General features: G+C 48.3%; 1 protein-coding gene across 4 annotated transcripts in view; it reads right to left on the bottom strand.

Moving 5' to 3' along the window:
- NTRK3 (neurotrophic receptor tyrosine kinase 3) overlaps positions 1–26,720 on the bottom strand; it is a 222,011-nt gene that overhangs the window by 161,838 nt on the left and 33,453 nt on the right. For all 4 annotated transcript variants that reach the window (XM_064721858.1, XM_064721860.1, XM_064721859.1 and 1 more), the window contains 2 exons: positions 25,514–25,585; positions 6,736–6,804 (listed from right to left, as the gene is read on the bottom strand). In XM_064721858.1, coding sequence (XP_064577928.1) covers positions 6,736–6,804; positions 25,514–25,585 — 141 coding nt within the window. The remainder of the gene's footprint in view (positions 1–6,735; positions 6,805–25,513; positions 25,586–26,720) is intronic.

Here is a 26,720-nt window from a genome sequence, read left to right as displayed (position 1 = left end):
CCTTGTACAAACACAGGCTCCTGGTGACCCAGAACACAAGCTAATGTGCAGGGGAACATGCATTTTAATCAAATCAATCAGCACTGTGCTGAGACCCTGCTGACCTGGCCAGGAGAAATGGAGAAAAGCACTGCCTTTAATGTACTTCATTTAAACCACACTTACACATAGTTTATATACCAGGAATGTTTATTATAATTGATTTTCCAACCTATTAACCATTTCATTTACATTTTTAAAGCTCTGCAGGTGTCTGTGGACATGCAAGAAGGCCAAGTCCCAGCAGAGAGAATAGCCCAGTGCTCAGCCAGGGCTGAGCTACCAAAGCTGGTTGCAATAACTTGAGAAAAACTAGGAGATACAGCCTGAACAAACAAAATATCTCCCCACACAACTGCAAAGCAAAGAAAGTTGGGATCAGCCGTGCCAAACATGAGCTCAGTCACCCCAAAGCAGAAGGGCATCTCCAATGATCAAACCATTGCTTCACGTGATATCTAGATCCCCTGTCAGGGGGATACATACAGGGGGAAAGCTTTTTTCCTGCTCTGTTCCACGTGTTACTGCAAAATTCATGCTTGCTTTTACAAAATTAATTTCACCCACTAACAGGATTTGGAAACAACCTTCCAAACATCTGCAGCTGCTGTTTTGTCAGTACAGTGCTGCAAAAGGAGGAACTGAAGGGGTGTTCCGGAAGCACCCAGGGTTGCTTAACCTGAACCCTAATGATGCCACTTTGCATTTCCAAATACATCAAGATGTCATCTGACCTTTTTTTTCAGACCAAACACTGAGTTAAGCTTCACTCTGTGGCTTTTCATTAGTTCATTTCTTTCCCACCAAAGGCACATAAACCTCTGTGACACAGGTACAAGGCTCAGACAAGCAACTCAAAGGCCAAAGCACTAAATTTAACAGACCAGAGCAGATTAGTGCAGTGATTTGAGTGATGAGACATTCCCTGCGTGCTCTGACAGGTACTGCCAGGGCTTTGCACAGGCTTTACATCCCCATCTACACAGCCATGAATCTCCCTCTCAGGAGCCCCCCAGAATCACTGATACCAACAGGACATGGGATGGCCAGTTGTAAAGAGCAGGGCAGGTAACTGGGGGTGCACCCTGGGACTTGGCAGGGAGCTGGGGGAGCTCAGATGCAATGGGGGAGAAATTCTGCTCTGCTGCAAATATCCTCACAGAACAAGGCTGCTGGGAGAGCTGCTGTCCTAGCACTTAAGGGCAGCTCTGTAAGTAATAGACAGCAGCTTTCCTGGCCCATTGTTAATTCATGAAGGGCCATGAATAATACAGGAGCCACAGGCTTCAGGGCAGAACTTGCCCACAACCTGCCCCAACACCAGCAGTGTAACTCGCTCTAATCGAGACCCCCAGAGGGGCTTTTGCACAAATTAACTCCCATCACAGGCTGGATGTGCTGAGTGCCACAGGCAGCTGGGGCAGCTGGCACAGCTCTGTGGGTAGAAGGGGCACATGTGCGCACCCATTGTCCCTAACATGCATTGCTAAAGCATTCCTAACATGCAGAAAATACCCTTCCCTCCTTGCCTGGTGCCTGCCTTGCCATGCCAGCCAGCTCCCCAGAGAGGTGCATAGGGAATTCCACTCTCACATTGTCCTAAATCCACCCAAAAACCTTCATTTAGTACATGAGTGTGGAATTCCCCATGCACATCTCTATGTGTATAGGGAATTCCACACTCATATTCAATTTCTATTGAATATTCTTCACTCATATTCAATTCTCTCCTCAGATCTCTTCCCTTGCAGGGACCATTGTAGCTGCTTCCAGCTTTTCCTCTCACTTTTCTGTAACACAGCTCCACTACCTACAAACCTCTGCTTGTGGACATAAATGCACCTTCTGTTCCTGCAAGAAGATGTGCCCTTTGGACAAAACACCCTGTTGGACATGCCATGTGCTGCAGACCATGGGTGCAGCAGCATCCTAGTGAGAATTAAGGCAAGAGGCCCTTTGTGGGACACATCCAGCACAACTTAATCCTGGAACGAGCAAACAAACCCAAAGGGCATTTTTTGCATGCAGGCTGCAATTGTTGCCAAATCATGCTTGGCTGCAGGCACTCAGGAGCTGTGCACACCCCCACACCTTCTTCAGCCCTCCTTAAAAGTGAAAACGCCTGTGAGAAATAGCAAATGTCACAGCTGCAAGGGAGCTGGGCTCTCTGCACAAGCAGAGATGCTCTGGCACTCAAGGAGTTCATCCAAAAAGGGACTGAACCTGCACCTCAGACAGAGCCACTCGCCAGCACCATAAGCAGAGTGATAGTAGGGTATACTCAGGGCACAGCCCCTTCCCTAAACAGGTACAATATATTTGGGAAAGAGGAAAATTGTGGCAATCATGCCATGAGCTGTCATTTGATGAGATAATGACCCATCAAAACTGAAACCCTAGAGCATGCAGGCATCAAATTAATTCTTCAACAAAACTGATGCTGCTGGTGCCTGGTTGAGCCCAGCTCTGCTCCCTGCAGAGAGCTGTACCCACTATCTCCCAAAACTGCCTGTACAGCCTTCACCAGGGTGGACCAGTGTGGGAGACAAATGCCATCAACCCTCCAGTGTCTTCTGGAACAGACAGGGACTTCACACACACAAGCAGTTTTTTTCCAGACTAGGCAGATAAATGAGATACATGCCCTGTCCCATGCCTCCCCTCTCATCAGCTAAAGCAAAGCTGTCTGCAGCTAAAACCTCTCAGAGGGCAGCAGAGATCCTTGCCACACTTCTTCTGTCTGTTTCAATTCACATGAAATTCCTGCCAAGGTTTCATACTCTTACAATTAAAATGCTCTTCCTATCTTGGGACTGAGGCCACTTCCCTAAGCTTGAGAAACAAAGAGCGCACAGCAGAGAGAGAGAACAAAATCTAGTTTTTTTATTCCTAATTATTTCCCAGAACCAGAGCTTCTCTTGGTGGTCCAACCAAAACTGTTATTTCTGAACCCCTGCCAGAAGGGGCTGGGATAGAAAGGGAAGGACTGGGACAGGGAGTGGTGTGTGCTGTCTGACAGCTGGCTCAGCTAATGCAGAGAGCAGGCAGTACCCACTGTCTGGCCACAGCTCTATTACTGGGACTGCTGGTGGTGATAAGTTTCAAAGCTGGAGGCACAGACCATGTAAAGTTGGTCTCATAACATTAACAGAAATGCTGCTGTGCCCCATCCCCACCAAAGCCTCTTGCTGTAGCACTGCAGAAATGTACTGCAGGGCAACTTGGCAGGCACTGCTGGTATTAGAAATGCTGATGGGTTGGGCAGAGCAGCAAGATGTTCAGGACTACAAGGTTTTATACAACCAAAGACGTAATTGGATCCAGAGTCTTAGGTCTTTCCGGGAAGGAATTTCTTGAAATGTCAGCTCTAAGCTCTCTGAGGATATGACAAAGGAAGCCAAGGACATGACAGAGGAAACCAGCTGTGACTTCTGGATAAGAAAGGCTCTAAGTCCAACATTTATGAGCTGTTGCATGTGTCAGATGCTTCCCTGCACACACTCAGCTTCAGACTTAGGAGAGTTGTGCACTCATTAGCCTGAGCCCTGCTGGTCAAGGTCAGCCCATGCCATGGGAATTAGGGCTGGAGTTACTGGAAAGAATTCCAAGCCTTGTTTCTGGCCAGAAAGAGCAGGAGATAATACTCTCTGGAAGTGCGCCTCATTTTTGCCATCCTTTCTTCAGTGAGTCAGCAGGGAAAAATCTCAGCTCTGTTGAACAAGAAATTCTTCTTTAAAGCATTACCACGTTCACCAGGCTGCGCCGCCTTGGATGCAGCCAAGCAGCAATTTCAAGCCCCAAGTTGCCATCCACCTGCCCAGCACTCTTCTGATCTTTACTCCTCATTGTTCGCTGTGAGTGGCATTGTCAGGTCTCGTGTTCCCTGGCAATCTCCATGTCACTCTCAGTTGTGGCTCCTCTCCTGCAGACAATCCTCCTGCTGCTCCCCTCACCACGTGTTCCGCTGTTCCGAGCTGCCTCATTCTAAGTCACAGTTTTGGCTTGAGTGCCTTTTCTTCCTCTGGATCCACGATTTCCTGATAGCACAGGAATTCAGTATAAGGCATCTCTGGTGAGCCTCTGCACCCACTTGTTCCACCAACCCTCCACTCAGTTGTGGAGAAGAGATTCTGGCCAGCCTCTCTGTGTCCCTGGAGTCTCCTGGCCTCTCCACTGCTGTGCACAAATGCTGCTGCTCAGCCTGTCTTCCCCAGGCTGGTGTCTCTGCATTGGCCTCTGCTACTCACCACCTTCTCCCTTTCCACAGAATTTTGGGCTTAATTTCAAGTCCTTGGCTGATGTCAATCTGCAACTCCCTTTCTAGCTTTCACCAGTGTTTCACACTCGCTTTATGTGGGCCATGTATTCCAGCTCCTTAGGTTCTGGAAGCCTCCTTGGAGCTCAGTGTGCCAAAAAACTGTCTCTTACTCACCCATCCTCTGCATTTCTAAAAAAAAAGTACAGTATTTCCCACTTTTGTGGATCCATTAGTAATTTCTCCCCGACGTGGAGATGTGCTCTTCCTCACCAACAGGTCCCATCCTTCTAGCAGTCAGAACTAAAACCACCTCAGAGTAGGTAACACGTGTTTACCTTAATTCCCAGCATCTTTATGTGAATGATTATTCAGAGCCCATAGCTCAGGCTACACCTCTGTGCTGCCTTCTTTCTGACAATTCCAAGGTTCAGCATGGCCCCAGGAAGGATGCTGCAGGCACATCTCTCTGCCCCTTAAAAACTGACATCCATGGGGATATCAGATAAAATATCCCTCTCCTGTTGTGTTTGAGGATCAGCATCACCAAATTGTTCTGGTAATCTTCATCCTAGCCATGCATATGTGGATGAAGGATCTCTAGTTACTCAGAGGGAAACATTTGTCAGGAAGCATCTAAAGAAATTCTTTAGGAAAAATTAACTTGACCAGGCTCTTAGTCCAGCCCAGCCAGCAGCAAGGCAGTCCCTGTGGGCTGGCACATTTGTAGGTCTAAATTTCTCACTGGAGCTGGTGCCAGAGGTTGCCAATACCCTTTTCAGAGCCTGGAGCAGGAGAGTTTCACCTGAGGCTCCTGCCCCACATAATGCCAAGCCTCCCTGTGGGACACCATGGACAACACACACCACATCAGAACTGCTTTCCCACCCCACCACGGCTTCCTACTAACCAGCCCTGTGATCTCCTGTATTTCTTTGTTCACGATTTCTTTGGTTCATTGGGATTTGTTATCTCCAAGAAAGCTGCTCTGAGCACAGTTCCAACTGGAGGCAAGTAATTCAGCTCCTTCCTGCTCGCCAAGCTGCAGAGTGCTGGCCCCAGGTGACACCATCCAAAGCCACCCCAAGCACACCAGCTCCCTGCCAGGATCATCATATCAGGACAGCACAGATGGATTCATCAGGTGAAATACCCTTTGCTGCCCAAAAAGCAGCTTCTCAATTCCCTTTGTGCTTGGTATTGGTCTTTTGAGCCCGGCTGGAGCTGGCAGACCTGGGACGTGCCTGAAGGAACAAAATACGACCAAATGAAGCAAAAGCACATAAAAACAAGCCCCTTTGGAAGTATTCCCATTAATCTGCAGGCTCACCATTACCCCAGGCCCTGCAAGTGCCTCCAGCTCAGGACTGCAGTCCCATTTGCTCCTCCATTCTTGGGTCTCTCTTGGGTAACAACCATCAATCTGAGTTTTGCCAGACAGTGCAATGACAATAAGTAAAGGTCTAAGAATACAAATGACTCATGCTATTAAACTTGAAACCCGAGCCAGGCTTGAAAAATATTTAGAGCTGTAATCAGCAAGGAGACAAATTCTGAATTCAGCATTTTAACTCTGCAAGCCAAATTTCCCCATTAGAAGGGCGTTTCTCCATTTTCTAATATCACTATTAGTATTTTTCATTTAACAATTTGACAGAAATAAAATACACTGCAGTAACACCAGTGATAACACACTTACTCCCACTTGAAAGACTGTCTTTATTCTTTCATAAGTCACTTCGAGCTTACAGCTCTATTGATCATCAGTGAGGATGAATGGAGCTTCCCAGGATCCTCTGGGACAAATCCTACATATATATATTTTTTTATACCCACCAAACAACTATTCCTAAAATTCAACAAAACAGGTCATCAGGGCAACGCTCCATTGATTTCATGTCCACTTATTCTTCAAGCACGATGCTAAATGCTCTATCAATAATTCAGCAGGCTGAAGGCCACCAGTACCCCAGGAGACACAACTATCTCATCATCTCCCACATCAGAGTTGGGAGGTGTCTCCATTGTAGAGAGAAAGGGAATCATGTGCCTAAAAAGCAGGAGTGTCTTGTAAAGCATGTGCACCAACTAAAGAAAAGCAGTTAACCCTACCCTGCGACAGATGAGAGCAAGCGTTTGAAGAGATTCACTCAAAACCCGGCCTAGTAAGTATTTCTAATGTGCTCCCAGAGTTAGTCAGCCATTTACTACTCCAAGCATGACTTGTTCATCATCCCGACATTAATTAGCCAGCTGCTGTGAAGTTAAAAGAGAAGCAGTTCTGCTCTGGTGCTCCCATACCCAGGAAAGCCTCCCAAGGATGCTGCTGCCCACTGGAGTTTTAGGCAATTATTGTCTGGCTTCAAAATAACTATTTGGAAATGGTTCCTCCTCTCAGCCTCCTGTCTTTTCCCAGGAGATCCCCCCAGGGTGGGACTTACAGTTCAAAGAGTCGCAGCGTCTGGAAGAGTTGCCATGACAGAGTGGTGAGCCGGTTCCCGGAGAGGTCTCTGAAAATTAAGGAGGAAAAAAAATAAAATAAAGTAGTCACTGTAAATAATTCTTCCTGCACATGGCCCTACCACCTCCACAGAGCTCAATGTCCTCCTCAATGGGGAGGCTGTCAAGCAGTTTAGAACCCAAGTTCAGATTTCATAATGAGAGATTTTAATGAGGACAAACCCCAAATGAAAGTTTCTCTTCTTGTTTTTTTGGTTTTTTTTTTTTCTTTTAAGGGTAAAAGTGATTTATATCCTGCTGCAATGTTAAGGAAAAAGAAAATTCCAGTGTCTGATTCTTGCCCGTGAATCTGGAGCTCAACCAACCATAAGCGAAAAGAGCAAGTCTAATTTCAGAACTTGAACAAAAAATTAAGTACAAACCTCACGTTAAAAATAGTAACAGCCAGGTTCAAATGACAGCATGATGATTACCCAAGGTGTTATCATATGATCTGCAGTAGCTGTGCATTCCAGGTGTCCCGGAATGGCTGTGTGCTGCCTGCACCCAGGGGTACCACTGCTACAGCAGCCAACAGCTCCCCATCCCTCTCTCCATCTGCCCAAACTTGCAAAAACATAAATCTCATCTACCTGGGAGAGCTTTGCAACCCAGCAGACATCTTCTCTTTAGCTGAAAGCCAGAGAGGATGAAAGAATGTAAAAGGAACTGAATTAATAAAAACAAGAGGAAGAAATGTGTCTGGAGCAGGGTGAGCAGAAACAGAACAGCCCCCAGTTTCTAACAGCACAAAAAGATGGTAATAAAATTTATTCTGTTCTGGCCAGCCTGAGAGCCACCAACCTAGTGACCAGCCCATGGGTGAGTGGGATCATCACAAGTTCTGGGAGAACCCCAAATGCCCCATATCTCTTTGCTGGCCTCCAGAGCACACAGGAGGTGGTGCCTCACCTCCTTCACCAAATCCATCCCTGCTGAGAGCCACAGGCAGGCAGGGCAGCCCCTCTGCCTCAAACCCACAGGGAAGAGCAATGAAGAGCCAGAGGCATCAATCACCTGAGGTTCACTCAGCTCTGGGCTGGCCAAATGGGAGGTATGACCCAAGGCAGTCCAGCTGTGCAGGGCTCAGTCCCCAAACCCTGTTTGATTTGCAAATAAGTGCTAAAACCAAGACACCAAAGCCCTGAATGGCTCCTGCTGGCACAGGTCTGATGCACAAGAATTTGGGATGACATTCATTTCTTCCCTTACTCCGAGTTTCAGCAAGGGAAAAGCAATTCTGGTCCTGTCCCACCTGCACAGAAGTCTGCAATTAGGAGTGGGGAAGCTGCTCACACAGCAAAGCTTTGTCCCAAAGGCTCTCCACGAGCCTGGCAGAAGAACAAGCCCAAACACAATGATGGCACAGTGCTGCCTTTTTAAATTCTGGCTCTGCTTCATATCAGACTATCCCGCTGTGGGAACCACAGCAAACCACAGGTACCTCATTTCACATGACTGTGATCCCACCATTCCCTCGTCTGTAGACAAACTGCTCCCAGCCTCTGACAAAGGTGGCAAAAATGGCAGGTAAAGCTAAGCAGGGGGGAAGAAAAATATTACAAGGCTCCCTCCTTTATCCACCCCAGAGCACTGAGCACCTGGAAATTTTGCAAAGACAGATGAAAAGTGGGAGGGGAAGGAGCAACTCACTGTTACTGAAAAGTGAGACAGTAAACTCCCTCCCCCAGCCCAGGGAGAAGAAGGAAGCGTAAAGGGGATGCATGAGAGACAGCAAGATGTGGGAGAGAGGCAGAAATGCAGAGGAGGGAGTGAATCTCGCTGGAATGTCCTTTCTCAAAGGTCATGTTTTGCTACATTAGGCAGAAATGTCAAGAGAAAATTGGATTCTGAAAGAGAAGAGAAAAAACAACAGGCTTTCCACGCAAATAAGGGAATCAAAAATAGCATGATCGTGTTATTACAATTTAGGACACAGAGAGATGGAGAAAGGATACATCCTCACTAATGCAGGGGGCTTTGGCAGGCAGATGTGCTCCGCTCCTCATCTCCCACAGTGCCTGGAAACCAACTCCTACCACCTCCTCCCTCCCCCAGACAATAAATAACCCCCAGCAAGCATTAGGGACAGAGGAGATGGCTCTGCCCTTGCTCACATCTGGCAGGAGACTCTGTGCTCAAAGGGCAAAGCCAGGGTTTGATCTGACCTGACCATCAACTTCTGCAGGGCTGGGCAGGGGGACACACACCCACGGCTCCGTTTCACATCAGCCTGGACACACACAGAGAGAGGAACATGTCTGTCACTGGACACTGACACCTTGGGTACTCCAAAACGTCACAAAGGTCCTTCCTCAGGCTCAGAGACAGACCTCAGCACAGAGACACAAGCACACATTAAAAATGCACCATTTCGGTCACAAAATCTCCAAAGGTCAGAGATGCCAGCACTGGGATTCCACATACAAAAGGGAACAGCTACTGACTTGTGCTGCAGAAAATAGAGATCCTCCAGAGAAACTGCCCTGCACAGCAGTGATTTCTGCCCAGAACACATCCATCCCACATGCTGCATGGGACAGGTTTCCTGGGGAGGGGAGCATGTGATTCTGTAATTAGAGATGGAATCACAGTACATGCACACGAGGAGGTTAAATTATGGCTCCACAGGTGAGGCTCTGAGCACCAGCACTTTGTAACTCCTGTTTGGTGATTGCAAGGCTCCCCACAGTCACAAGCCTCAGCTGCACACACCAAATTTCCCAGTGTTCTGTACAGCATTAAATGGGGAGGGTTGGGGAAAATCAAGGCACTCACATCCAGAACTAGTCCTCTCACAGCTCCAAATCAAGGCCTCTCAAAGGCTCATTCTGCCTTCCTGCAGCATTTCCAAGCCTGTTGCCACCTCCAAATCCCTGTTACAGGTGTGACAAGAACTTCATCACCCTATGCTGTGGCTGGGCAGTGCCAGCTTCTCTCCTTCCTGACCCATTTCCTTCTCCCTCCTAGCTGGCTGAATTGCACTACTCATTTCTCTCCAGTCTCTCCCAAATATTTCACAGCCTCAATTTCCTTATCCATGCCCAAATTTCCTGTGATCTTCCCCACTTTTACACCCTCCCACACCAACAGCAGTGCCCCAAGAAGAGCTGCTACTCCTCTCCCTTACTCATTCCTGAACATCCTTTGCAAAACTTCTCCCCTCCAACTGGACCAAGAGCCATTCTGCTGACCTAAGATGTCTCTGAGCAAAACCAAGTCTTCCAAGCAAAATCTGCCCCTTGACAAGATTCCTTTCCCTCCACAAAAGGTGGATGCAAATGTTCTGCAACAGCAGCATCATCAGAATTTTCTATCTTGAACAAAACAGCTTTTTCCCAACCTCCCTTCTACCATCTCAAACATTTGAGAAAGCTCTTATGTGAAACTAGAAAGAAATAAGAAAAAATAGAATCAGCCAGGAGCAGACACCCAAAGCAGAAAACTCCAGTCTGAGCAATTAAAATTTGGCAGAATTATAGGAAAGTGGAAGCAGTCCTGTAGCAGTGTGCCAGACAACCTTTATAACAGCCTATGCATCAGTTCCACCTGTAACAAAACACATCAGACATCAAGGAAACACAGGCAGAGGGAGGCAAAATGCCTTCCCTGCATTTTTCTCAGCAATGAACAGAAGCCTGTCTCTCCCAGGACAGATCTGCTATCAGCACTCCTGGAACATATTCAAAGTGCTTCTTTGCCATGGGACATTTTCTCCATCACTCACAAGATGCTCTTTTCCATGGAGACAGTCTCTAGGAGTAGCTGCCAGGGTGCTTTTTGCCTCCAAGAGGAGTTGAGTAGGGAGAGGGGGCTGGAGAGAGCTCACCTGGACCAGGTCCAGGGCAGAGCCACCCAACCCACCCACAGCTCAGGCTCAACACCACTCCACAGCCCTCCTGCTGCAGCAGCCTTGCTCCCAAGGCTCCTGCTCCTGTCCCCAGCAGCCCTCTCCATCATCACCTCACTGCACACCTCAGGGACAGGCTGTTACACTGAGTGACAGCTAAATCCCAGCTCCTGCTCTCTCCCTCCCTCCATCCTCCTCCATCTCGGGGGGGACACACCATGTCCCACACACTCTCCCACAGCTCCCACAGGCACAGCAGAGATCTTGCTTTGGTGACAGACAGGGAGAGGAGGTGACCTTTGCCATTTTGCCACAGCATGAGTGACAGATGCATCCATGGAGTGCCCCATGGAGTCCTGGACAAGCTCCTGGGGTTAAAGAAGGGATGGGTGAAGGTAGAACAAAGAGGAGTCCAGATCCACGCAAACCAGAACAAGTGGACTTTAATGCAAGAGGAGACAGCGTTTTTTTTTCTTTTCCCTTAATTACCCAGCAGCCAAAAGTGTTTCCACTATTAAAGCCATTTTTACTCAGCTAAATTAAGCCAGTTGCCTCATTAATGACACCAACAAGCAGGAGCCCCTGTAATTAAACTGTAAGTTATTTTATGCAGCTCAGCTCGACGCAATGGCAGAAACGCTGCTGCTGGGGAGGGACCCTGTGCACCTGTCCCTCCTCCACGCAGCTCCATCCTCCACTTGCCCTTGTTTCCAAGCTGACACATTTATTTCTGCATGGGAGAAGTTTTTCACACATTTTAATAACATGGTGCCACTATGAAAATCCTGACTGGGAGGGATTAACTTGCCAGAGCAGCTGGGGCTGAGGGAGCACAAGCAAGTGCCTGGCAGCAATGAGAGTAGAGATGCACATCCTCAGCTGTGGTCCCCTGTGCTGGATGTGCTGGTGGCACTGCATGTGACTCCCTTGCTATTTGGGCACAACAGGTGCTTCCCATCATCTCACACAGCTCACTGCAGCCTTAGCTGGGTGCTGGTGGCCACAGGAGAGGAGAATGTCATAGCCTCACATGCTGCTGTAGGGGCAGCTCTGTTCAGGCTTGCTTATCCCTGCCAGATAATTCCAATGACCTCTAAAAGCACTGTTACACTCCCCATCACCCTCCCTGCCTTCCCTGTCCCCCTCCCTCTTCTTCCTGTTTAGTAAGCAGCTTTGCTCATTAAGGGAAAAAATGTACTGTCCTCCCTTAATGAACGTGCTAAAATTACCCCAACAAGTCCCAGTAGCTGTGGCAGGACAGGCCTCCCCACAAATCAGGCTCTGCAAATATTAGACTTGATTGGAATTTCCAACAGCTCAGCCCCAAGTCCCAGCAGGACACGTTTGAGACAGCCTGGAAAAGGACTGGGCACTGCCAAGTGCGTGCAAGCCTCGCATGCCCGGAAAGCAGAGTGGGCAGAGCAGGATGTGCCATTGGACTGATCAGCCTGGGATTTCAGAGCTGCCAGGAGCTCTCCTGGGTTTGCTCCCTATGCAGGCTCAGCACCAGGGCTCGTATATTGTTGCTGTGGGGGAGTGAGACATTTAACAGAGGTCCTCAGCCATGGTCTGGCATTACCTCAGTTTTGCTCTTCAAGCAACACCCCAGCACCCCCAGGGCTTTTCTGACCCCAAACACAGCAGAACCAAAAAGTCTCCAAGGCTCAATCTTCCTTTGTGCACTTGGGCAGCAAAACTATATCCTTTCTGCTGTCCACAGGTTCAGCCCTGCACCTTGTGAGGCTTGTGTCACACAGCATGTGCCATGACAATCATCTCATTCCCCACAAACTATTTCTTGTTCTAGGGCTAGAGTCAGAACCTGCAATAATCTCCCAAACTCAGAACCCTGCACCAGAGAGGAGAGAGACGCCATGATGGGTGACACACAAGAAGAGCAGTTGTTGCCATTCCACGTGCACACCACTGCTCCTGGAGGTGTGGAACTGGAGCAAGGAACCACCAAGCCCTCTGTATTCCTCAGTTGCAGGTCCCTGATTTTTAAATTCACATGGAGACAGGGCTGAGGGAGGCAGAAGGGGCTGGTCTCCTGCATTGTTCCTTAAACAAAAGCATTAAAAAAACAAAAGCTGCAGAGCAAGTGGGAAGGCATTGAGGCACCACACCTCTGTCACAGCGCTCCCACAGCCATCCCACAGCAGCACATCTGCCCCACACCTCTCCTCCCAGTGCCTCTGCAGTGCAGCAGCCATGTCCTCTGCTGCCTTCAAGCCAACCCAATTTTAATTAAAGGCCATCTCCTACCCCATGACACTTGAACACCCTCCAAGTCATCTCTCTGAGGCATCTCCCAGCTGCACAAAGCTTTGTTCAGAGACAGATCACCCCTCAGAGCTGATAGTTTCAGTTCAGCACACAGTACAGATGGGGAGGCGTCACCAGATGTGGGTCACTGTCCTCTGTGCTTCAAGGCACAGCAGATGCAGGGATCTGGCCCTCTGCACTGCACTTATCTTGCCCTTGTGTTTGTGCAGTTTCCATTGCTCTTCTCCAAAGACATCTGGACTCTCAGAGGACTTGAGGAAAGGTTAAAAGCTGGGTCAGCCCTGCAGTTGCTTTCCCTTTGCCTGCCAGCTTCCCTGCAGGGCAGAGTCCAGCAGCAGCCACAGAACTGGCCGGTCTTCTGCTCAAGGAACAGAAAAATCAACTTGCAACAGGCAAGAGCCTTCCCCCATAGCTGCCCTCCTGCAGCCAAGAGGTCCTCAGGGCTGCACTGCCCCCACCTCATCTCCTCTGTCCCAAACTGCAGCAATTCTAGATCCATTGGACTGAAACATTACTGCACACTGGGCTTTCCTCCTGCTTTGGCATGCAGAAGTAATAGAGGAGATGTGTGCCGGCTGAGGACAAGGGTTGCCAGCTGCCAGCTCCAGCAAGAGGCTGGGTTTATCCAACCCTGTTTGCTTCAAACTGCATTGTTCTTCAAGCTGGGAACAGAGAACAACCAGGGAATGCCTCATGCTCATGGATTTCCAGTGAACCCAGAGCCAACCCCACGGCCCTGCGTGAGGGAAGAGCTCAGAGCTGTGGCAAGGCACAGCTTGAGGGGATGGCATGGGAAGGACAGGGATACCCACAGGGCATTTTCCAGCATCTCTGAGTGCACTGTAAATGGACTTTGATCATAATAGAGTTTTTCCAACCTTAATGATTCTATGAATGTCCTAGAAGCAATAGGGACAGATGCTCATCAGAGGAAGCATCCAGCTGGGAGGTCACTCCAAATGCCCAGGCAGACACTGGGAGAGCTGGATGAGGTCCACACAAGAGCCTCAATGTCAGCTCATTGGGCACAGATGTGCTGGGACAGGTTCTGGGGCTCCATCTTCCTCCTGAACAAGGACTGTGATCACAGCTGTTAGAGGGCTCTTATATCAAATTTATATTAAAAAAAAAAAAAATTCAAATATCCCCACCTACTCAGATGCCCAGAAATCAATGAGCCTTGAATAACCTCAAAGGGGTTAGCAAAGAGAAAACTAACAGCTGGGCCTGAGCCCCAATTTTCCTGATTGAGGGAGGAGTGCCAGAGGCTGAAATGCACTGGGATGGCAGCAAGAGCTCTGCAGAGCCTCTGAAGGAAGGAAAGGGTATAAATACAAAACTATATATATATATCTCCAGCAATAGCAAAACAACAGGGCATACGGCAGGGTAAGCTCTCGGCAGACTCTGCTAAATGGTTTCCAATTAATTAACTGATTACATGATAGAACAGAAGGGGATTCAAGTGAGTGCTGTTGACCTTTAAGAATAATTAATATCATCAGGATAGCAAAACTCGTCCAAGAAAAATAATTAGGAAGATTCTAATATTGCCTCCAAAACCACATTGAAAGGGGTGAGGAAGGTTCTGGTTAATTCAGAGGCACAGTTCCCACGTATTTCCTAGGAAACCCATTTCTCCCTTGCACTTGCTTCCACCCTCAGATCTCCCACACACACGTGCTTCTTCCCTACCCCAGTCAATCCTCCCCCTCCTCTCCAGATCCATTTCCCTGTCACCTCCCCTACACCCCATCCCCCTTCTGCTCTCCATGTTTTCCCTAAAGACTCATTGCTCCAATCCTTAGTTGTAACCTTCTCTCTCCAGTCTGGCCCCTGTCCCTGACACAAATTCATCCCATCCCCTGCCCCTCTTTGGCCGGCCCACATTGCCATCTTATTGCAGGGGTTCCACACTGTTACCTCCTTATCACAAAAGTTTCATACCCTCTTGGTGTTTCTCATGGGCATCTCCTCAGAGCATTGACTCTTTCTTCTTCACAAAGCAGCCAACTGACCCCAGTTACCTTCCCAACCAGCCAACCCATTCTTTTATAGCCCTCTTCTTCTCATTGGTTACAGCTGTGCCTGTTAAAGACAGGCCTGTTCCTAATCTTTGCTAATTGGCCCAGTTGCAACTCCTTATGGGTAAGATTACTTTCTACACTATCTTTGTTTTCTTATATTCTATTCCCCTACAAGCCCAGAGTTCCACTCTCTGCCCTCCTGAACCTCAGGAAGAAGCAGCCCTGGTCCCTCCACATGACATCAATCCACTTTTTATCTCCAGTCAGCACTGGCACCTTCACAAGCTGACAGAAGGCAAGCACTACATGTCATCCCAAAAAAAGCCATTCCCTGCTTTTCCTCAGCAGTCAAATCCATCCTAGAGGCTGGTCTGGGAAGCAGATGTAAGAGATGCTCAGTAACAGGAGGAAGATGGGAAATTCATGGATCCCATTACACCTCACCAAGCACATGAATGCTCCCACCTTGCTATTTTCTCCTTGCTTCTCCTTTCCCAGTTTGCTTGGCCCCAGTGTCATGTGTGGGAGAGGGGTTGGAAAGCCATTTAGCCAAGCAGGAACTGTAGTGCTGAGCTTCTCAGGGAAGGCAGCCTAGACACACTGGGAGTGAGGTTACATGAGCAGCCAACATTTCTTGTGAGGGAAGTGTAAAAAAACCAACCCTGGAATAAAACCCACCTTTGCAGCAAATAAATAAATTTCCTCTGCTGCTTATTATCATTAAAACTTCTGCGGCTTGACACTTCACTAAATTATAGATAAAAGGAAAAATGGTCTTCCTGGGCTCAGAAAAGCAGGCTGCTGCCAGAGCCCTGTGTTTACAGCAGCTAATGAAAAGGAAGCCTGCCATTAGCCTGCAGCACTCGCCCCACCTCGGTGGGGAACGGAGCTACCTGCACCCCCAGCGCTGGGAGCAGCAGCTGGGAGCTGAGCTGGGGACAGGCAGGGGGAGGAGAGCACGGGGGAACTGAAGGGCCCATGCCATCAGCCAGCAGATGTGGCAGCTGCCACCTCCCATGCTGTGCGGAGCCTCCTGGCTGCAGCAGGAGGTGAGGCTGACATGCTCCAGCTACGCCTCAGCAGATGACAAGAGAAACACCCAGCCTGAGAGACAGACAGCAGTGATCAGGACCTGCTTCCCCCAGGCTGCTGCCTCCCCCCAGTGTCCCTGGGGTGGGCTTGGGGAGCAGGGAGACACAGCAGGTGCCTGGGACACACCTGAGCATGGGCATAGGAGCATCTCTGCCCAAAAACTTGTTTGCGGCACCTGAGCACACAGGGAGGGATTGTGCTCTGAGAGAGATGTGCCTGCAGCCACAGCTGAGCCGTGGCATGATGTGACTCCTGACAGCCCAAGGATTGCTGGGCTGAGGGAAACAGGGAACTGGTGGTGACTTAATCCAGGCAGAGCCCAGTGAAGCCTGCTTGCTGCACTGCACACTTATAACCACTCCAAAAGCACAAAAATGCTTTGCCTTTGACAGTTAACTCTGTCAAAATAAACAGGAATGTCTGCACACAAAAGCTCCATTTTACCCATCCTTCTCAATACATTATGTACTTAAAAAGAAGTATCTTTTGCTGGTCACTGTGCGGAATATTTTCCAATGAAAAGACTAATCACCACAAAGCACTGAATGCTTCAGAGTGCAGCAGGCATTCCTTCATTATTCTGAGACAGCAAATTACCCACAATTATCAGCACGCACAACTGGATACAGCAAACATTTAGCCAAAGCCCACGGATTGTGGTTGCAGTGAGGTTGGATGGCAGATGTCCTAGAGAACTACTCATGTGAGAAACCCCCAGACAGCAGCTGGGTAGTGGTGCTGCAAAACAAATCCGTTCACGCTGCAGAGCACAGTCAGTGCCAGGAATCACTGCAGCTCAGAAAGTTTGCATTCACAGAATCTTAGGCTTGGGTTGGAAGATATCTTGGATATCACATTGTTCCAAACCCCCTGCTGTGTGCAGGACACCTTTCACCAGGTTAGGCTGCTCAGAGACCCATCCAGCCTGGCCTTGAGCACTTCCAGGGATATTGCAGGTATTGCAGCTGTCAGAGAGGAAGCTGGGCAGGCTGGCTGCACAGCAGGAGAGATGGAAGAAAAAACCACACTGCTGGCAGTGAAATCAGCCAGGGCACCCCAAGGCATCTCCCACCCCATGCCCTAAGCCAGCTTACAGATAGGAGAGCACAGGCTGGGGCTGGAAGCGGAAAGAGTTTGTTGCAAGAGAAGGGCAGAAAAGGCAAGGGGCAAAGCGCAGGGAGGGCAGGGAAGGCTTCAGCTCAGGCAGGGATCTGGGTCAGAGGCCAGGAGGCTGCAGGGAGTGGGAACGAGCGCAGGAGGGACGCGAGGAGCCGCCGGCCCTGTCCGTGGTGCTGAAGCGCGGGGCATCGGGCACCGGCACAGCGCCCTAGGGAGCCGCCCCGGGAATGCCCACGCTTGGCTTCAGGCATGAAACACCGTCACCCCACAGCTCCTCGGGAGACACACCTCTGGTTCTCACTGGCAGCCCTCTAAACACCCCACAGTGGTCACAGACATCTTTTATGAAAACTCCTTTCCTTAGGATTCTCCTCCTGAGAAGCTGAGAGGCCTCAGGAACAAAATGTAAACAATTATTATCTGCTGCTGTGGAATGCAACAGGTGGGTCTGTGATTGGCTCATGTTAGTAGTTTCTAATTAATGGCCAATCACAGCCCAGCTGGCTCGGACAGAGAGTCCAAGTCACAAGCCTTTGTTATTTATTCTTTCTTTCTCTATTCTCATCTAGCCTTCTGATGAAATCCTTTCTTCTATTCTTTTAGTACAGTTTTAATATAATACATAAAATAATAAATCAAGCCTTCTGAAACATGGAGTCAGATCCTCGTCTCTTCCCTCATCCTAAGACCTCTGTGAACACGGTCACACACAGTCTCTTGCATCCAATGGAATTCACAACATCCCTTCCCAAATACAAATAAGGGGAGGGATTGGTGGGAAACTCCACCCTTCGACCAGTATTCTAATAAAATTTTATAATTCCAATAAAACTCACGGCTGCCTAACTTATGACATTTAAATTCCTGCCTTGCCACACACCATCATGAATTAATGTCCCATCATTCATGCCCTGTCATATCTTATTGCTCAAATACCATATGATTTCAATGTTTCTATTTTTCTGCCCTGGTGCTTATTGCCAGTATATCAAAAAGGGAAAACCAGCCCTCTTATCATACTGTTAGTAAACCAGGATCATGGAAAGACAAATCCCAGGACAGATAACTTCGGTGGTCACCGAACTTCCACTCATCCTGCCATGACTGCGCATTCCCCCAGCAGCTTTCAAGCAGATTTCCATGCCCTCAGGTACCCCCTCCCAGGGAGGGTTCCTCTTCCCTCTGCAGCCCCTCTCACACTGGAATAGGCAGGTAAGAAATGCTTTGCAGCACAGAGTTTGGGGAGGAAGCAAGAGGGACAGTCAGGGGCTCTTTCTGGAGCCCCTCCATGCTGCTGTGATCTCAGAAGCCTAGAAAAAAAATCCATTCCTTGTCATGGCCAAATCTCCAGAAATCAGCTCAATCTCTGCTAATGGTGGCCTCAGATGTGGTGAGGTTTAACCAAGATACCACTATGTCTCATTTTTAGGATCACATCCAAGAAAAACGTTGTGCCTCTCTTGGAGGGAAACCTCACCACAAGACATCCATCAGGCCATTGGTGCACAGCAAAGACTTGGTCAGAGGCTGACTCCCCCAAACCCACCAACTTACCTGAAGTTCATCTTTTACTCTAGTATTGTAAAAAAGAAAAAAAAAAGGCAAACAAAAAACCTCAATCAACTAAAATAAACAAAAAACAACATACAAACAACAAACCTCACATCACTGTAGGAACAGCTTCATTTTAAACATTCCCTCTTTTTGAAGAGTTGATGGGAAAAAACAGGACCTTTTCAAAAACCACAGCTGCCCATTTCACATGTCAGTCAAAAGACGATTGATCAAACTTCAGAAAGGGAAATAACTCTCAACAATGTAACTGCAAGGATCATCTCAACATTTCAAAGGAAGGAAGGAGAGAGAAATCCAGAGTAAAATCCTGAGAGCCCAGGTTCCAGAGTCATAGATATTACATAAGAACCCAAATATGCAGAACTTATTTGTGCCAGAGTTATTGTAACTGATCTTACATTGCAACAGCATCCCACAACTCAAGGCCAAGTTTCATTAGAAATCATACTAAGTGTTATGCCTCAAATAGATCAAATAAAAGCAGAGAAAATAAATGTTATTCCAGGTTGTAAGATGGGGAACTGAAGCAGGACAAATCTTGGCACAAAACATGAAGTGCTTGAAACTCTCAGGTCCTGCTAGAGTACATCAGTCACAAACTCACTGCTCCCCCTTCTATCACAGTACAATAAACCCTCTCCACAGCCAAGCAAGGCAGCCTGCAGCCAGGAATTAGTTACCCAGTCCTCTCAATGCAGGTCAAATGATTTCAACCCAGCCTGAAGGGAAGCCACAGTCCTGCAGGGAGCTGGTCTCTCCTCTGGCCTTGTGCACAATGGATGGTAAAACACAGGACCTACCTCTGCCACTGCAGCACAAGGAGAAGCTGCAGTTAGCTGGTTATCAGTCACCTGCGGCAGGAAAGTGGGAATAAACATGCCATCAAACCCCTGCTGCCCATTAGCATATCAGCAAGGACCTGCTCTACGTTGGCATCCAGGGGACAGAGCAGATGGGGAGAAAACAGGGAAGTTCATGGAAGCAGAGGAGATGTTACAGCTGTTTGTTTTAGTGGCTGTGCTGTAGGCATGCCCAGAATTTTATAGGGCTGGAGACATAGGGGGGAAAATGCCTCCCTGAGTTAATGGCAGCACAGTGATTGGATCTTGGAAGGGGCTGGAGCAGGAACATCCTCAGAGTACAAATGGGAATCAAAAGGTAGCCAAGCTGCTGCCTGCTTCAGGATAGTAAAGGAATATTCACCTAATAGAACTTAAATGCTGTTTAAATCTTTATCATAGTTCTTATTTTGCCTGTATTCACAAAGAGGAATTTAACTCCTATTTAGGAAATGCAAAACAAAACACATTAAACTATCAAGACGGTGGTTTGGGTAAATGCATTTTGCTCCACCTTCCCAGTGAGCTAAGAGCTCACCCAGTGTCACACACTGTGCCCAGCTGGTACACACAGCCTCGTGAGGCTGCATTGATTCAGGAGCAGGGATGGGAAACCAAGGCCAGTTAAAACAACACTTTGAGTTACAAGGAGACTGCCAGGATGGGTATGACAGCAGTGCAGTGGTGGAAGGGCAAAGCAGGAAGAAAACATCAGCAAGGAGGCAGAAAGCTAACAGGACATCCAGAATCAAATTGAGGGTTGCAGACAGGCACAGGGCCTGAAGCTGGTTGTGGAATGGAGCAAGAGAGAGAGAATTTAACCCTGATTCATATCTAAGAATGGCTCTTTCAGAGCAAGACAACAGATTATTAACACTGAGCAGGGGAAAGTGACCCTCAAGGCATGACCAAGAGGAAACAGCGTTCCACTTGGAATAATTCAGCATCTGATTATTTGTTTATTTCTTTATTTATTTTAAGATATCAGTCAATCTCCCAGACACACAGAGCAAAGGAAGTGAAGCTTGCCAGCCTTGCAGAAGGCTGTCTGCAGCCCCCTGAAAGCACACAGGCCTCCGTTTTTGGAGGGCTACGAGTCCTGTCCTGACACAGCACTGAAGAGGACAGAGCGTAACTCACCAACTTCATACAACGCTTTAATTTTCAGGGGATGCAGCCTTGTGTTTTTCCTGTAACATAACTCTGGGAATCCCCATGCCAGAGCTACAAGCTACATGAAATACCAAGGTACCAGCTCATCTGACACTGCACAACTGCCTTGAACCCAACCAGAGCACTGAGGCCATCCTCATCCTCAGAAAACACCACAGCCTACAAAGGACATTCTGGAAAGCTCCAGATTAATTACAGCTCAACTTTGCCCATGAAAAGAAGCCCATGGATCATCCAGCCCAGTCTTTCAACAGACAAAGCATGTCCCTGCATCATTCCTGAAAGCATCTTCCAGTTATTCCCCAATCCTCATTTTGGGGAGAAAGAAACCAACATGAACACACAGATAAAAACACCTGGAAAGCTGATCATCTGACCACACCATACTCAAAAAACCAATTACACACAGCATGAGCCAGCCCAGGGTCACAATCTTTAGGACCTTTGGGTGAGGACTGGAAGGGAAAGTCTGATTCTCAACTCTGTCTTCACCCTGGCAGGCAGCACTGAGAGAGTGCTCTTTGATGGAGGCTGTGTCTGGGCTGGCCCACAAACTAATTTTGAGCATGTATAAACCTCCAGAAGACAGTTTAAGAGGAGCCTCTGATGCAGACAGAAATGGTAATTATTAATTTTCTAAATAGAAATCTGACTACTTAAGCCTTATTTAAAAGCATTCCTGTCTCTGTAATTACACAGCCTTAATTTGTTTTCTTTACTACACAATAAATAAGGTGTGCACAATTACCTCTGCAAATACAAGGCAATGCCTCCTGACTGGCTGGTTGAGTACGCAGCCGCCCAGGAAAACATTCTGAGGGAATCACAGCCTTATAAATACCTGCTCCCGGGAAAGGGTGACTCAGGTACTGCAAATACCAACTGGTCTGGCTGTAGGCACAGCCTGCTCTACTGTCCCACAGCCAGTGGAAGTCCTGTCCTCCCCTGTGCACCAGTTCCTGCATTGTGAATCTCAGTCCTGCTGTGGACCTCCCAGGAACATGTTAATGCTGAATTCTTCCCCACAAGGCACTACCACAACTTCTCTTTACTCTGCCTGGTATCATGACGTGTAGGAAGTTGATAACCTCTTAACTCGTAACCTTCTATCAAGTTCAAATAAATTGGCCAAAGGTTTCCAGTGTCATTAGGAGGACAGAGAGAGTGAGAGCATGCCAGGCTCTTCCCTCACTAAGCTGTGCTAAACACACAGCACAGTAAATATGTATTCGGATGGTTTATATTTCTCAAATTTGGGAGCCATACCATCCTAGAGTTTTCTTGTACAGCCTCAAGCCAAAGGCTGAGGTTTTCTGTCAACACAAACATTTCCTCTGCTCAGCTGCATCACCTGCTAACATTGACACCCAGAAACCTTGGCTACCAAGGCTCAGTCTTGCACAGCCTAGACATGTTGGTCCTCACATCCAGGGCATGAAATTGTCCAGGACCACCCCTGTAATAGCCAAAGGGCTGTCAAACATGCACAGAAATTGGACCAGGAACCTAGCAATGCAACTTCTTCCAGTGAGATGATCTCCGGTAAGATAACCAGCTTAGATCAGACATACATCCACCCCTATTTAGCACCCAGCCAGTATTTGTTCTAGAAGGACTGAACTGTCTCAGCCCAACCACTAGCAGAAGAGGTAGATCCATGCTGCAAAACCCACTGTTATATTTTGGATTGTCTCCATAGCAGCGATAGGCTTCACATCACCAATGAACAGACCAGCCATGGAGCCCTAATTGTCCTCATTCAAGGAGAAGGAAGAGGAAACCAAAGAGGAAACCAAAGCTATTTCTAGATTCACACCTCTGGCTCACACTCACCCACTGCTCCTCCACTGATTACGTCAGCCTCAAGCCCCTTGCACTTAATACAGGTAATTTCAAACCCTAAAAGGACCTAAACCCTAAAGTGACCCTGCCAGGCTGCACTTTGGAGCACCCTGAGGTCTACCACTTGAGCAGCTGAATGCTGAAAATCCCCTTCATGGGTTTCCCACCTTTCCTTCCTGACTCTGTGGTGGGGAAGGGGATAAAAAATTAAGCCAAGCTTCACCCAAAGCCTCACAAACCTGAGCTCCTGCAATTAGAGCTGGGATAAGTGATCTGCTTGTGATTGCACAGCTGGGGTCTGAAGACAAGCGCGTGCACAGAGGAAGGGCCAGAAATAGATGTTACTGGGAGAAGGCAGAGCTATCTGGCCCATCTGAGAGGAGGAAACCTTGATGAAAGGCACTGGGGAAAAACTCAGTTCAGCAGGAAGTTTTGATTTAACCCAGGATGGGAAGGGAGGCGTGTGTGGGGTGGAAATAAGCTCATGAGACCTCAGGATTTGTACGTGAGCTTCAAGTGAAAAAAAACTGCTCAGACCCAGCTTGTAACACCCTGCAAAGGTCCAGCCCAGGGCATCCACCACCCTGTGCCACCCCTCCCAGGCAGTGGAACCACTCTCTCATGTGTTAGACACATTTGTCATCTTATTGACTCAGCTCCACCAGCAACCATCTAAACAGCCACTAACAGAGAAAGAAAACCAGAGTGGCAGCAAGAATGTGTAGCAGTAACTCAAGAAGCCCTAAGCACCATCCCATGGTCCCAGCCCTGCACTCAGCCATACCACAAGAGGATTGGGACAGTATCCTTCACTCCCATCCACTCCTGTACCTCACCACAGCAGCCCAAGACTTACAGCAGAGTGACATTTCCATTAATCCTTTTATCCCTGGCTCCTACATGCAGAGGCTGCCGAAAATGTCAGGCCTTTGAGCTGAGCTCCCAGGGAGGCAGAGCAGCCAAGGAGGCACCTTGATGTGCTGGCACAGTGCTGGGGCCATGGAGGGGATCCCAGGTGGCAGCAGGCTGTGCAGAGCCTCTCCAGCCACCCTGGCTGCAAGGGAGCATCAAAGGCATCGTGGTCTGAGAGCCTTTGGAAGCAGCAGGGAGCCACCAGCAGCCCTGCAAGCCCAGGTCTCCACCCTCAGCCGTCCAGCATCCCTCACGGGGAATATCCACACTGCCAAGCCCCAGGAACAGCATCAAAACCTACTGGCAAACACCAAGCAAATAATATACTTACTTGCCTGGAGCTCCAAAAGGCAAGGGAAGAAAGATGTTAAGAACATGATCAATCTTACAGGGCCTGAGCAGTAAACAAACACATATTTCATCACCACGTACCAATCCTAACTCTTGACAGAAGATGGATGTGGGGTTTTTTCCACTCACAAAAGTAATTCCAAAAGACAAAAACAAACACTTTGGGGAAAAGCAGCAACAATTGCCTGTGTACACATTAATGGCGCATTCAGCCTCAAAGCTAGCATACATGGCCTTCTAAACTCCTACGACATCCAAACTAATTTCATCAGGAATCAAATGCTATTCATTTTATCTGCTAGATACATAAACAGTAACGGCACAATTGACAAACAACCGTCAAAAAAAAAAAATCAATTCTGTGTGGTTCAGAGAGAACTGCTTCCCAGGAACAAACAACTACAGAAAATACAAAACAAATGCTACAAATCAAAATAACAAAGAGCAGAAATCAGAAATATCCCAGTGGTCAGAATTAACAAGGGTTCATTATGAAAATATGCAATTCTTTAAGCTCAAAAAGGCTCAGTTCATGTTCACAATGCCCTCAACTATTCATGTCCTTTGGTACTGCAGATCTTCTATTTAGTAAGTACTTTACTGTCACTTAGCAACTGTAAATGGTTTTCCAAAAAGGAAGCTTTTGGGGTTTTTCAGTTCACATCATCTCTGAGCAGACATCAAAAGATAAATGCTCTGCAGGTCGCATCCATCTCCTTGCCCCAGGAACGAGTCTGTATCGATGGCCCAATGCACCCACACACTCAAATGAATGCACTTTTTCACTGAAGAAGCCACTAGCACTGCTTTCCAAAAAGCAGGGATAAACACTCCCATTCAGCCCATCAGCTAGTGCCCGAAGCCAGGGCCTCTCCCCAAACCCTTTTCACCTTTCATATCTACAGTGGAGCAGAGAGGGCTTTGATCTTGGACACAGCCACTTGGACAAAACATTTCAAGCCCACGGAGCATCTTGCACAGCGGCCTGAAATTCAGGCTTTGCTTTATCACTTTGGGAAAAGTAAATACACATTTGGAAAAGAAACCAGTGCACTTGGTCTCAAGGATGTGGAATGACACATGACACCACTCTCTATCTAACAATGCCCCAGCAGCTGGACAATTGTGCAATATCCAGGATAACAGGGCTCCAGCCTCTCTGGCACAAAACATCCTTACCCCACACCCCTGTAGACACCAGTTTAAGAAGTCAATAATTAGCAGCAGAGCTGGCAGCTCCATACCCCAGGATTTGTGTCAGAAAAGCAGCCTTTGGTTAAAAAGTAACGAGTGGGCCAGGCTCTGGCCCTGCTCTGGAGTGGGTGGCTGCCCCCAAACTCAGCAGAAAGGGAAAAGTGCAGCAGCCATGGGGCTGGTGATGATGCTGAACTCATCAGAGCTGCCATCAGAGCCAGGGCACTCATTAGGAGCCCAAACCCCTCAGCTTTCCAGCAGGAGCTCTACCCATCCTGCACTGCAGCCCATTCCACTTCCCTGTGTATTTTCCTTTTCTATCTCCTGCCCTTTTCCCTTCCCCATCAGCATTCCCCTTCCCTCTCCTTGCTGTCCCCCACAGGAACTTTGGGGATCCACCTTGGGAACCCCATTTCCACAGGGAGAAGAGGCAAAAGGGACAGGAGCCATTGGCACTTACATATAGTGCAGGTGTGGGTTCTTGGCAAAGGCTCTTGGCTGGATGTTTCGTAGTCCTGAGTTCCTGATTGTCCTGTGGAGAGATGCAGAAGGGCAGCAATGGAGTCAAGGCAGACAACTGCTCTGCTCCCACATCCCCCAAGGCTTGCTGGGGTGGCACAGGCCATCTCCTGCTCCTCTGCTCTCCCTCCATCTTCACAAGCAACACTGCACAGCAAACCTACCACAGCAAAATCATCTCCCATCTTCACACCCAAGAGGAAACCCTGCTGCTTGCAGCTCTGATAAAAAGAAGGGTATTCTCCATAGGGAATTGTGGATCTTGAAGGAAGAATAATCCTTTTCACAGCCTACTTTGGAAAAGCTCCATCAGTGCTATAACCAGGATTTGTCAGCACTCTCAAACACATGGTGTGACTATTGGGGATGGCCCTGTGCAGGGCCAGGAGTTGAACTAGATGATCTTTGTAGATCTCTCCCAGCTCAGCATGTTCTGTAATTCTGTAAATATCTGCTGTCTCTGCTGCTTTGTTACATGAGGAGAGAACAACAGCCAGCCTGCTTACAGGGGTTTTGTGTGTTAAAAGTACAGCTTGCTGGAATTTGGTTAGTGACTGCTCAGCCCCATACAGCTCCTCCAGCCCACATGGGAGCTGTACTTAATGTGAAGCTCCCAGTGAAACACATTATTAGAGTCTCTGATTAGCCCTGAGCAACACTCTGCATCTCAGACACGCAGCATCCAGGGTGCTCACAGATCCTCAGGATGCAGGAGGGAGAATTAAGAAACTGGCTGGCATCCTTGCTTGGCCAGGATTCCAAAGCATATGCAAAGTCCCTTCAACCTCGGTTTCCCCTCCATGACGCACAAACCTGACCTCTGCCCCTGCTCAGAGAGCTGTGCAGGGAGATGCAATTCCCTTCCTGCACAGCACCACCATGATGGTAACTGCACTAAATGAGGACCAACAGCCCAGCAATGAAGGATTGGTGGAGACAGCTGGAATTTCACATTGTGGGGCTAGAATGAGTCAGAGCAACACACAAGCCCAGAACCAGAACAGCAGGGGAGAGGAGAGGTCAGGGCTGATGTGTGTTGACAGAGCTGTCAGGGGCTAGCAATCCTCCTCCTCCTCACAGACCCAGCCAAGACCAAAAGGCATTTCATCTCCATTTTGTGGACTCCCATAGCAAAACACAGCAGATCC

Source organism: Zonotrichia leucophrys, chromosome 10 (assembly GCF_028769735.1).
Source record: "Zonotrichia leucophrys gambelii isolate GWCS_2022_RI chromosome 10, RI_Zleu_2.0, whole genome shotgun sequence".
NCBI lineage: Eukaryota > Metazoa > Chordata > Aves > Passeriformes > Passerellidae > Zonotrichia > Zonotrichia leucophrys.
Note: the sequence above shows the minus strand (reverse complement) of the source record. Positions and strands in the feature narration are given on the sequence as shown.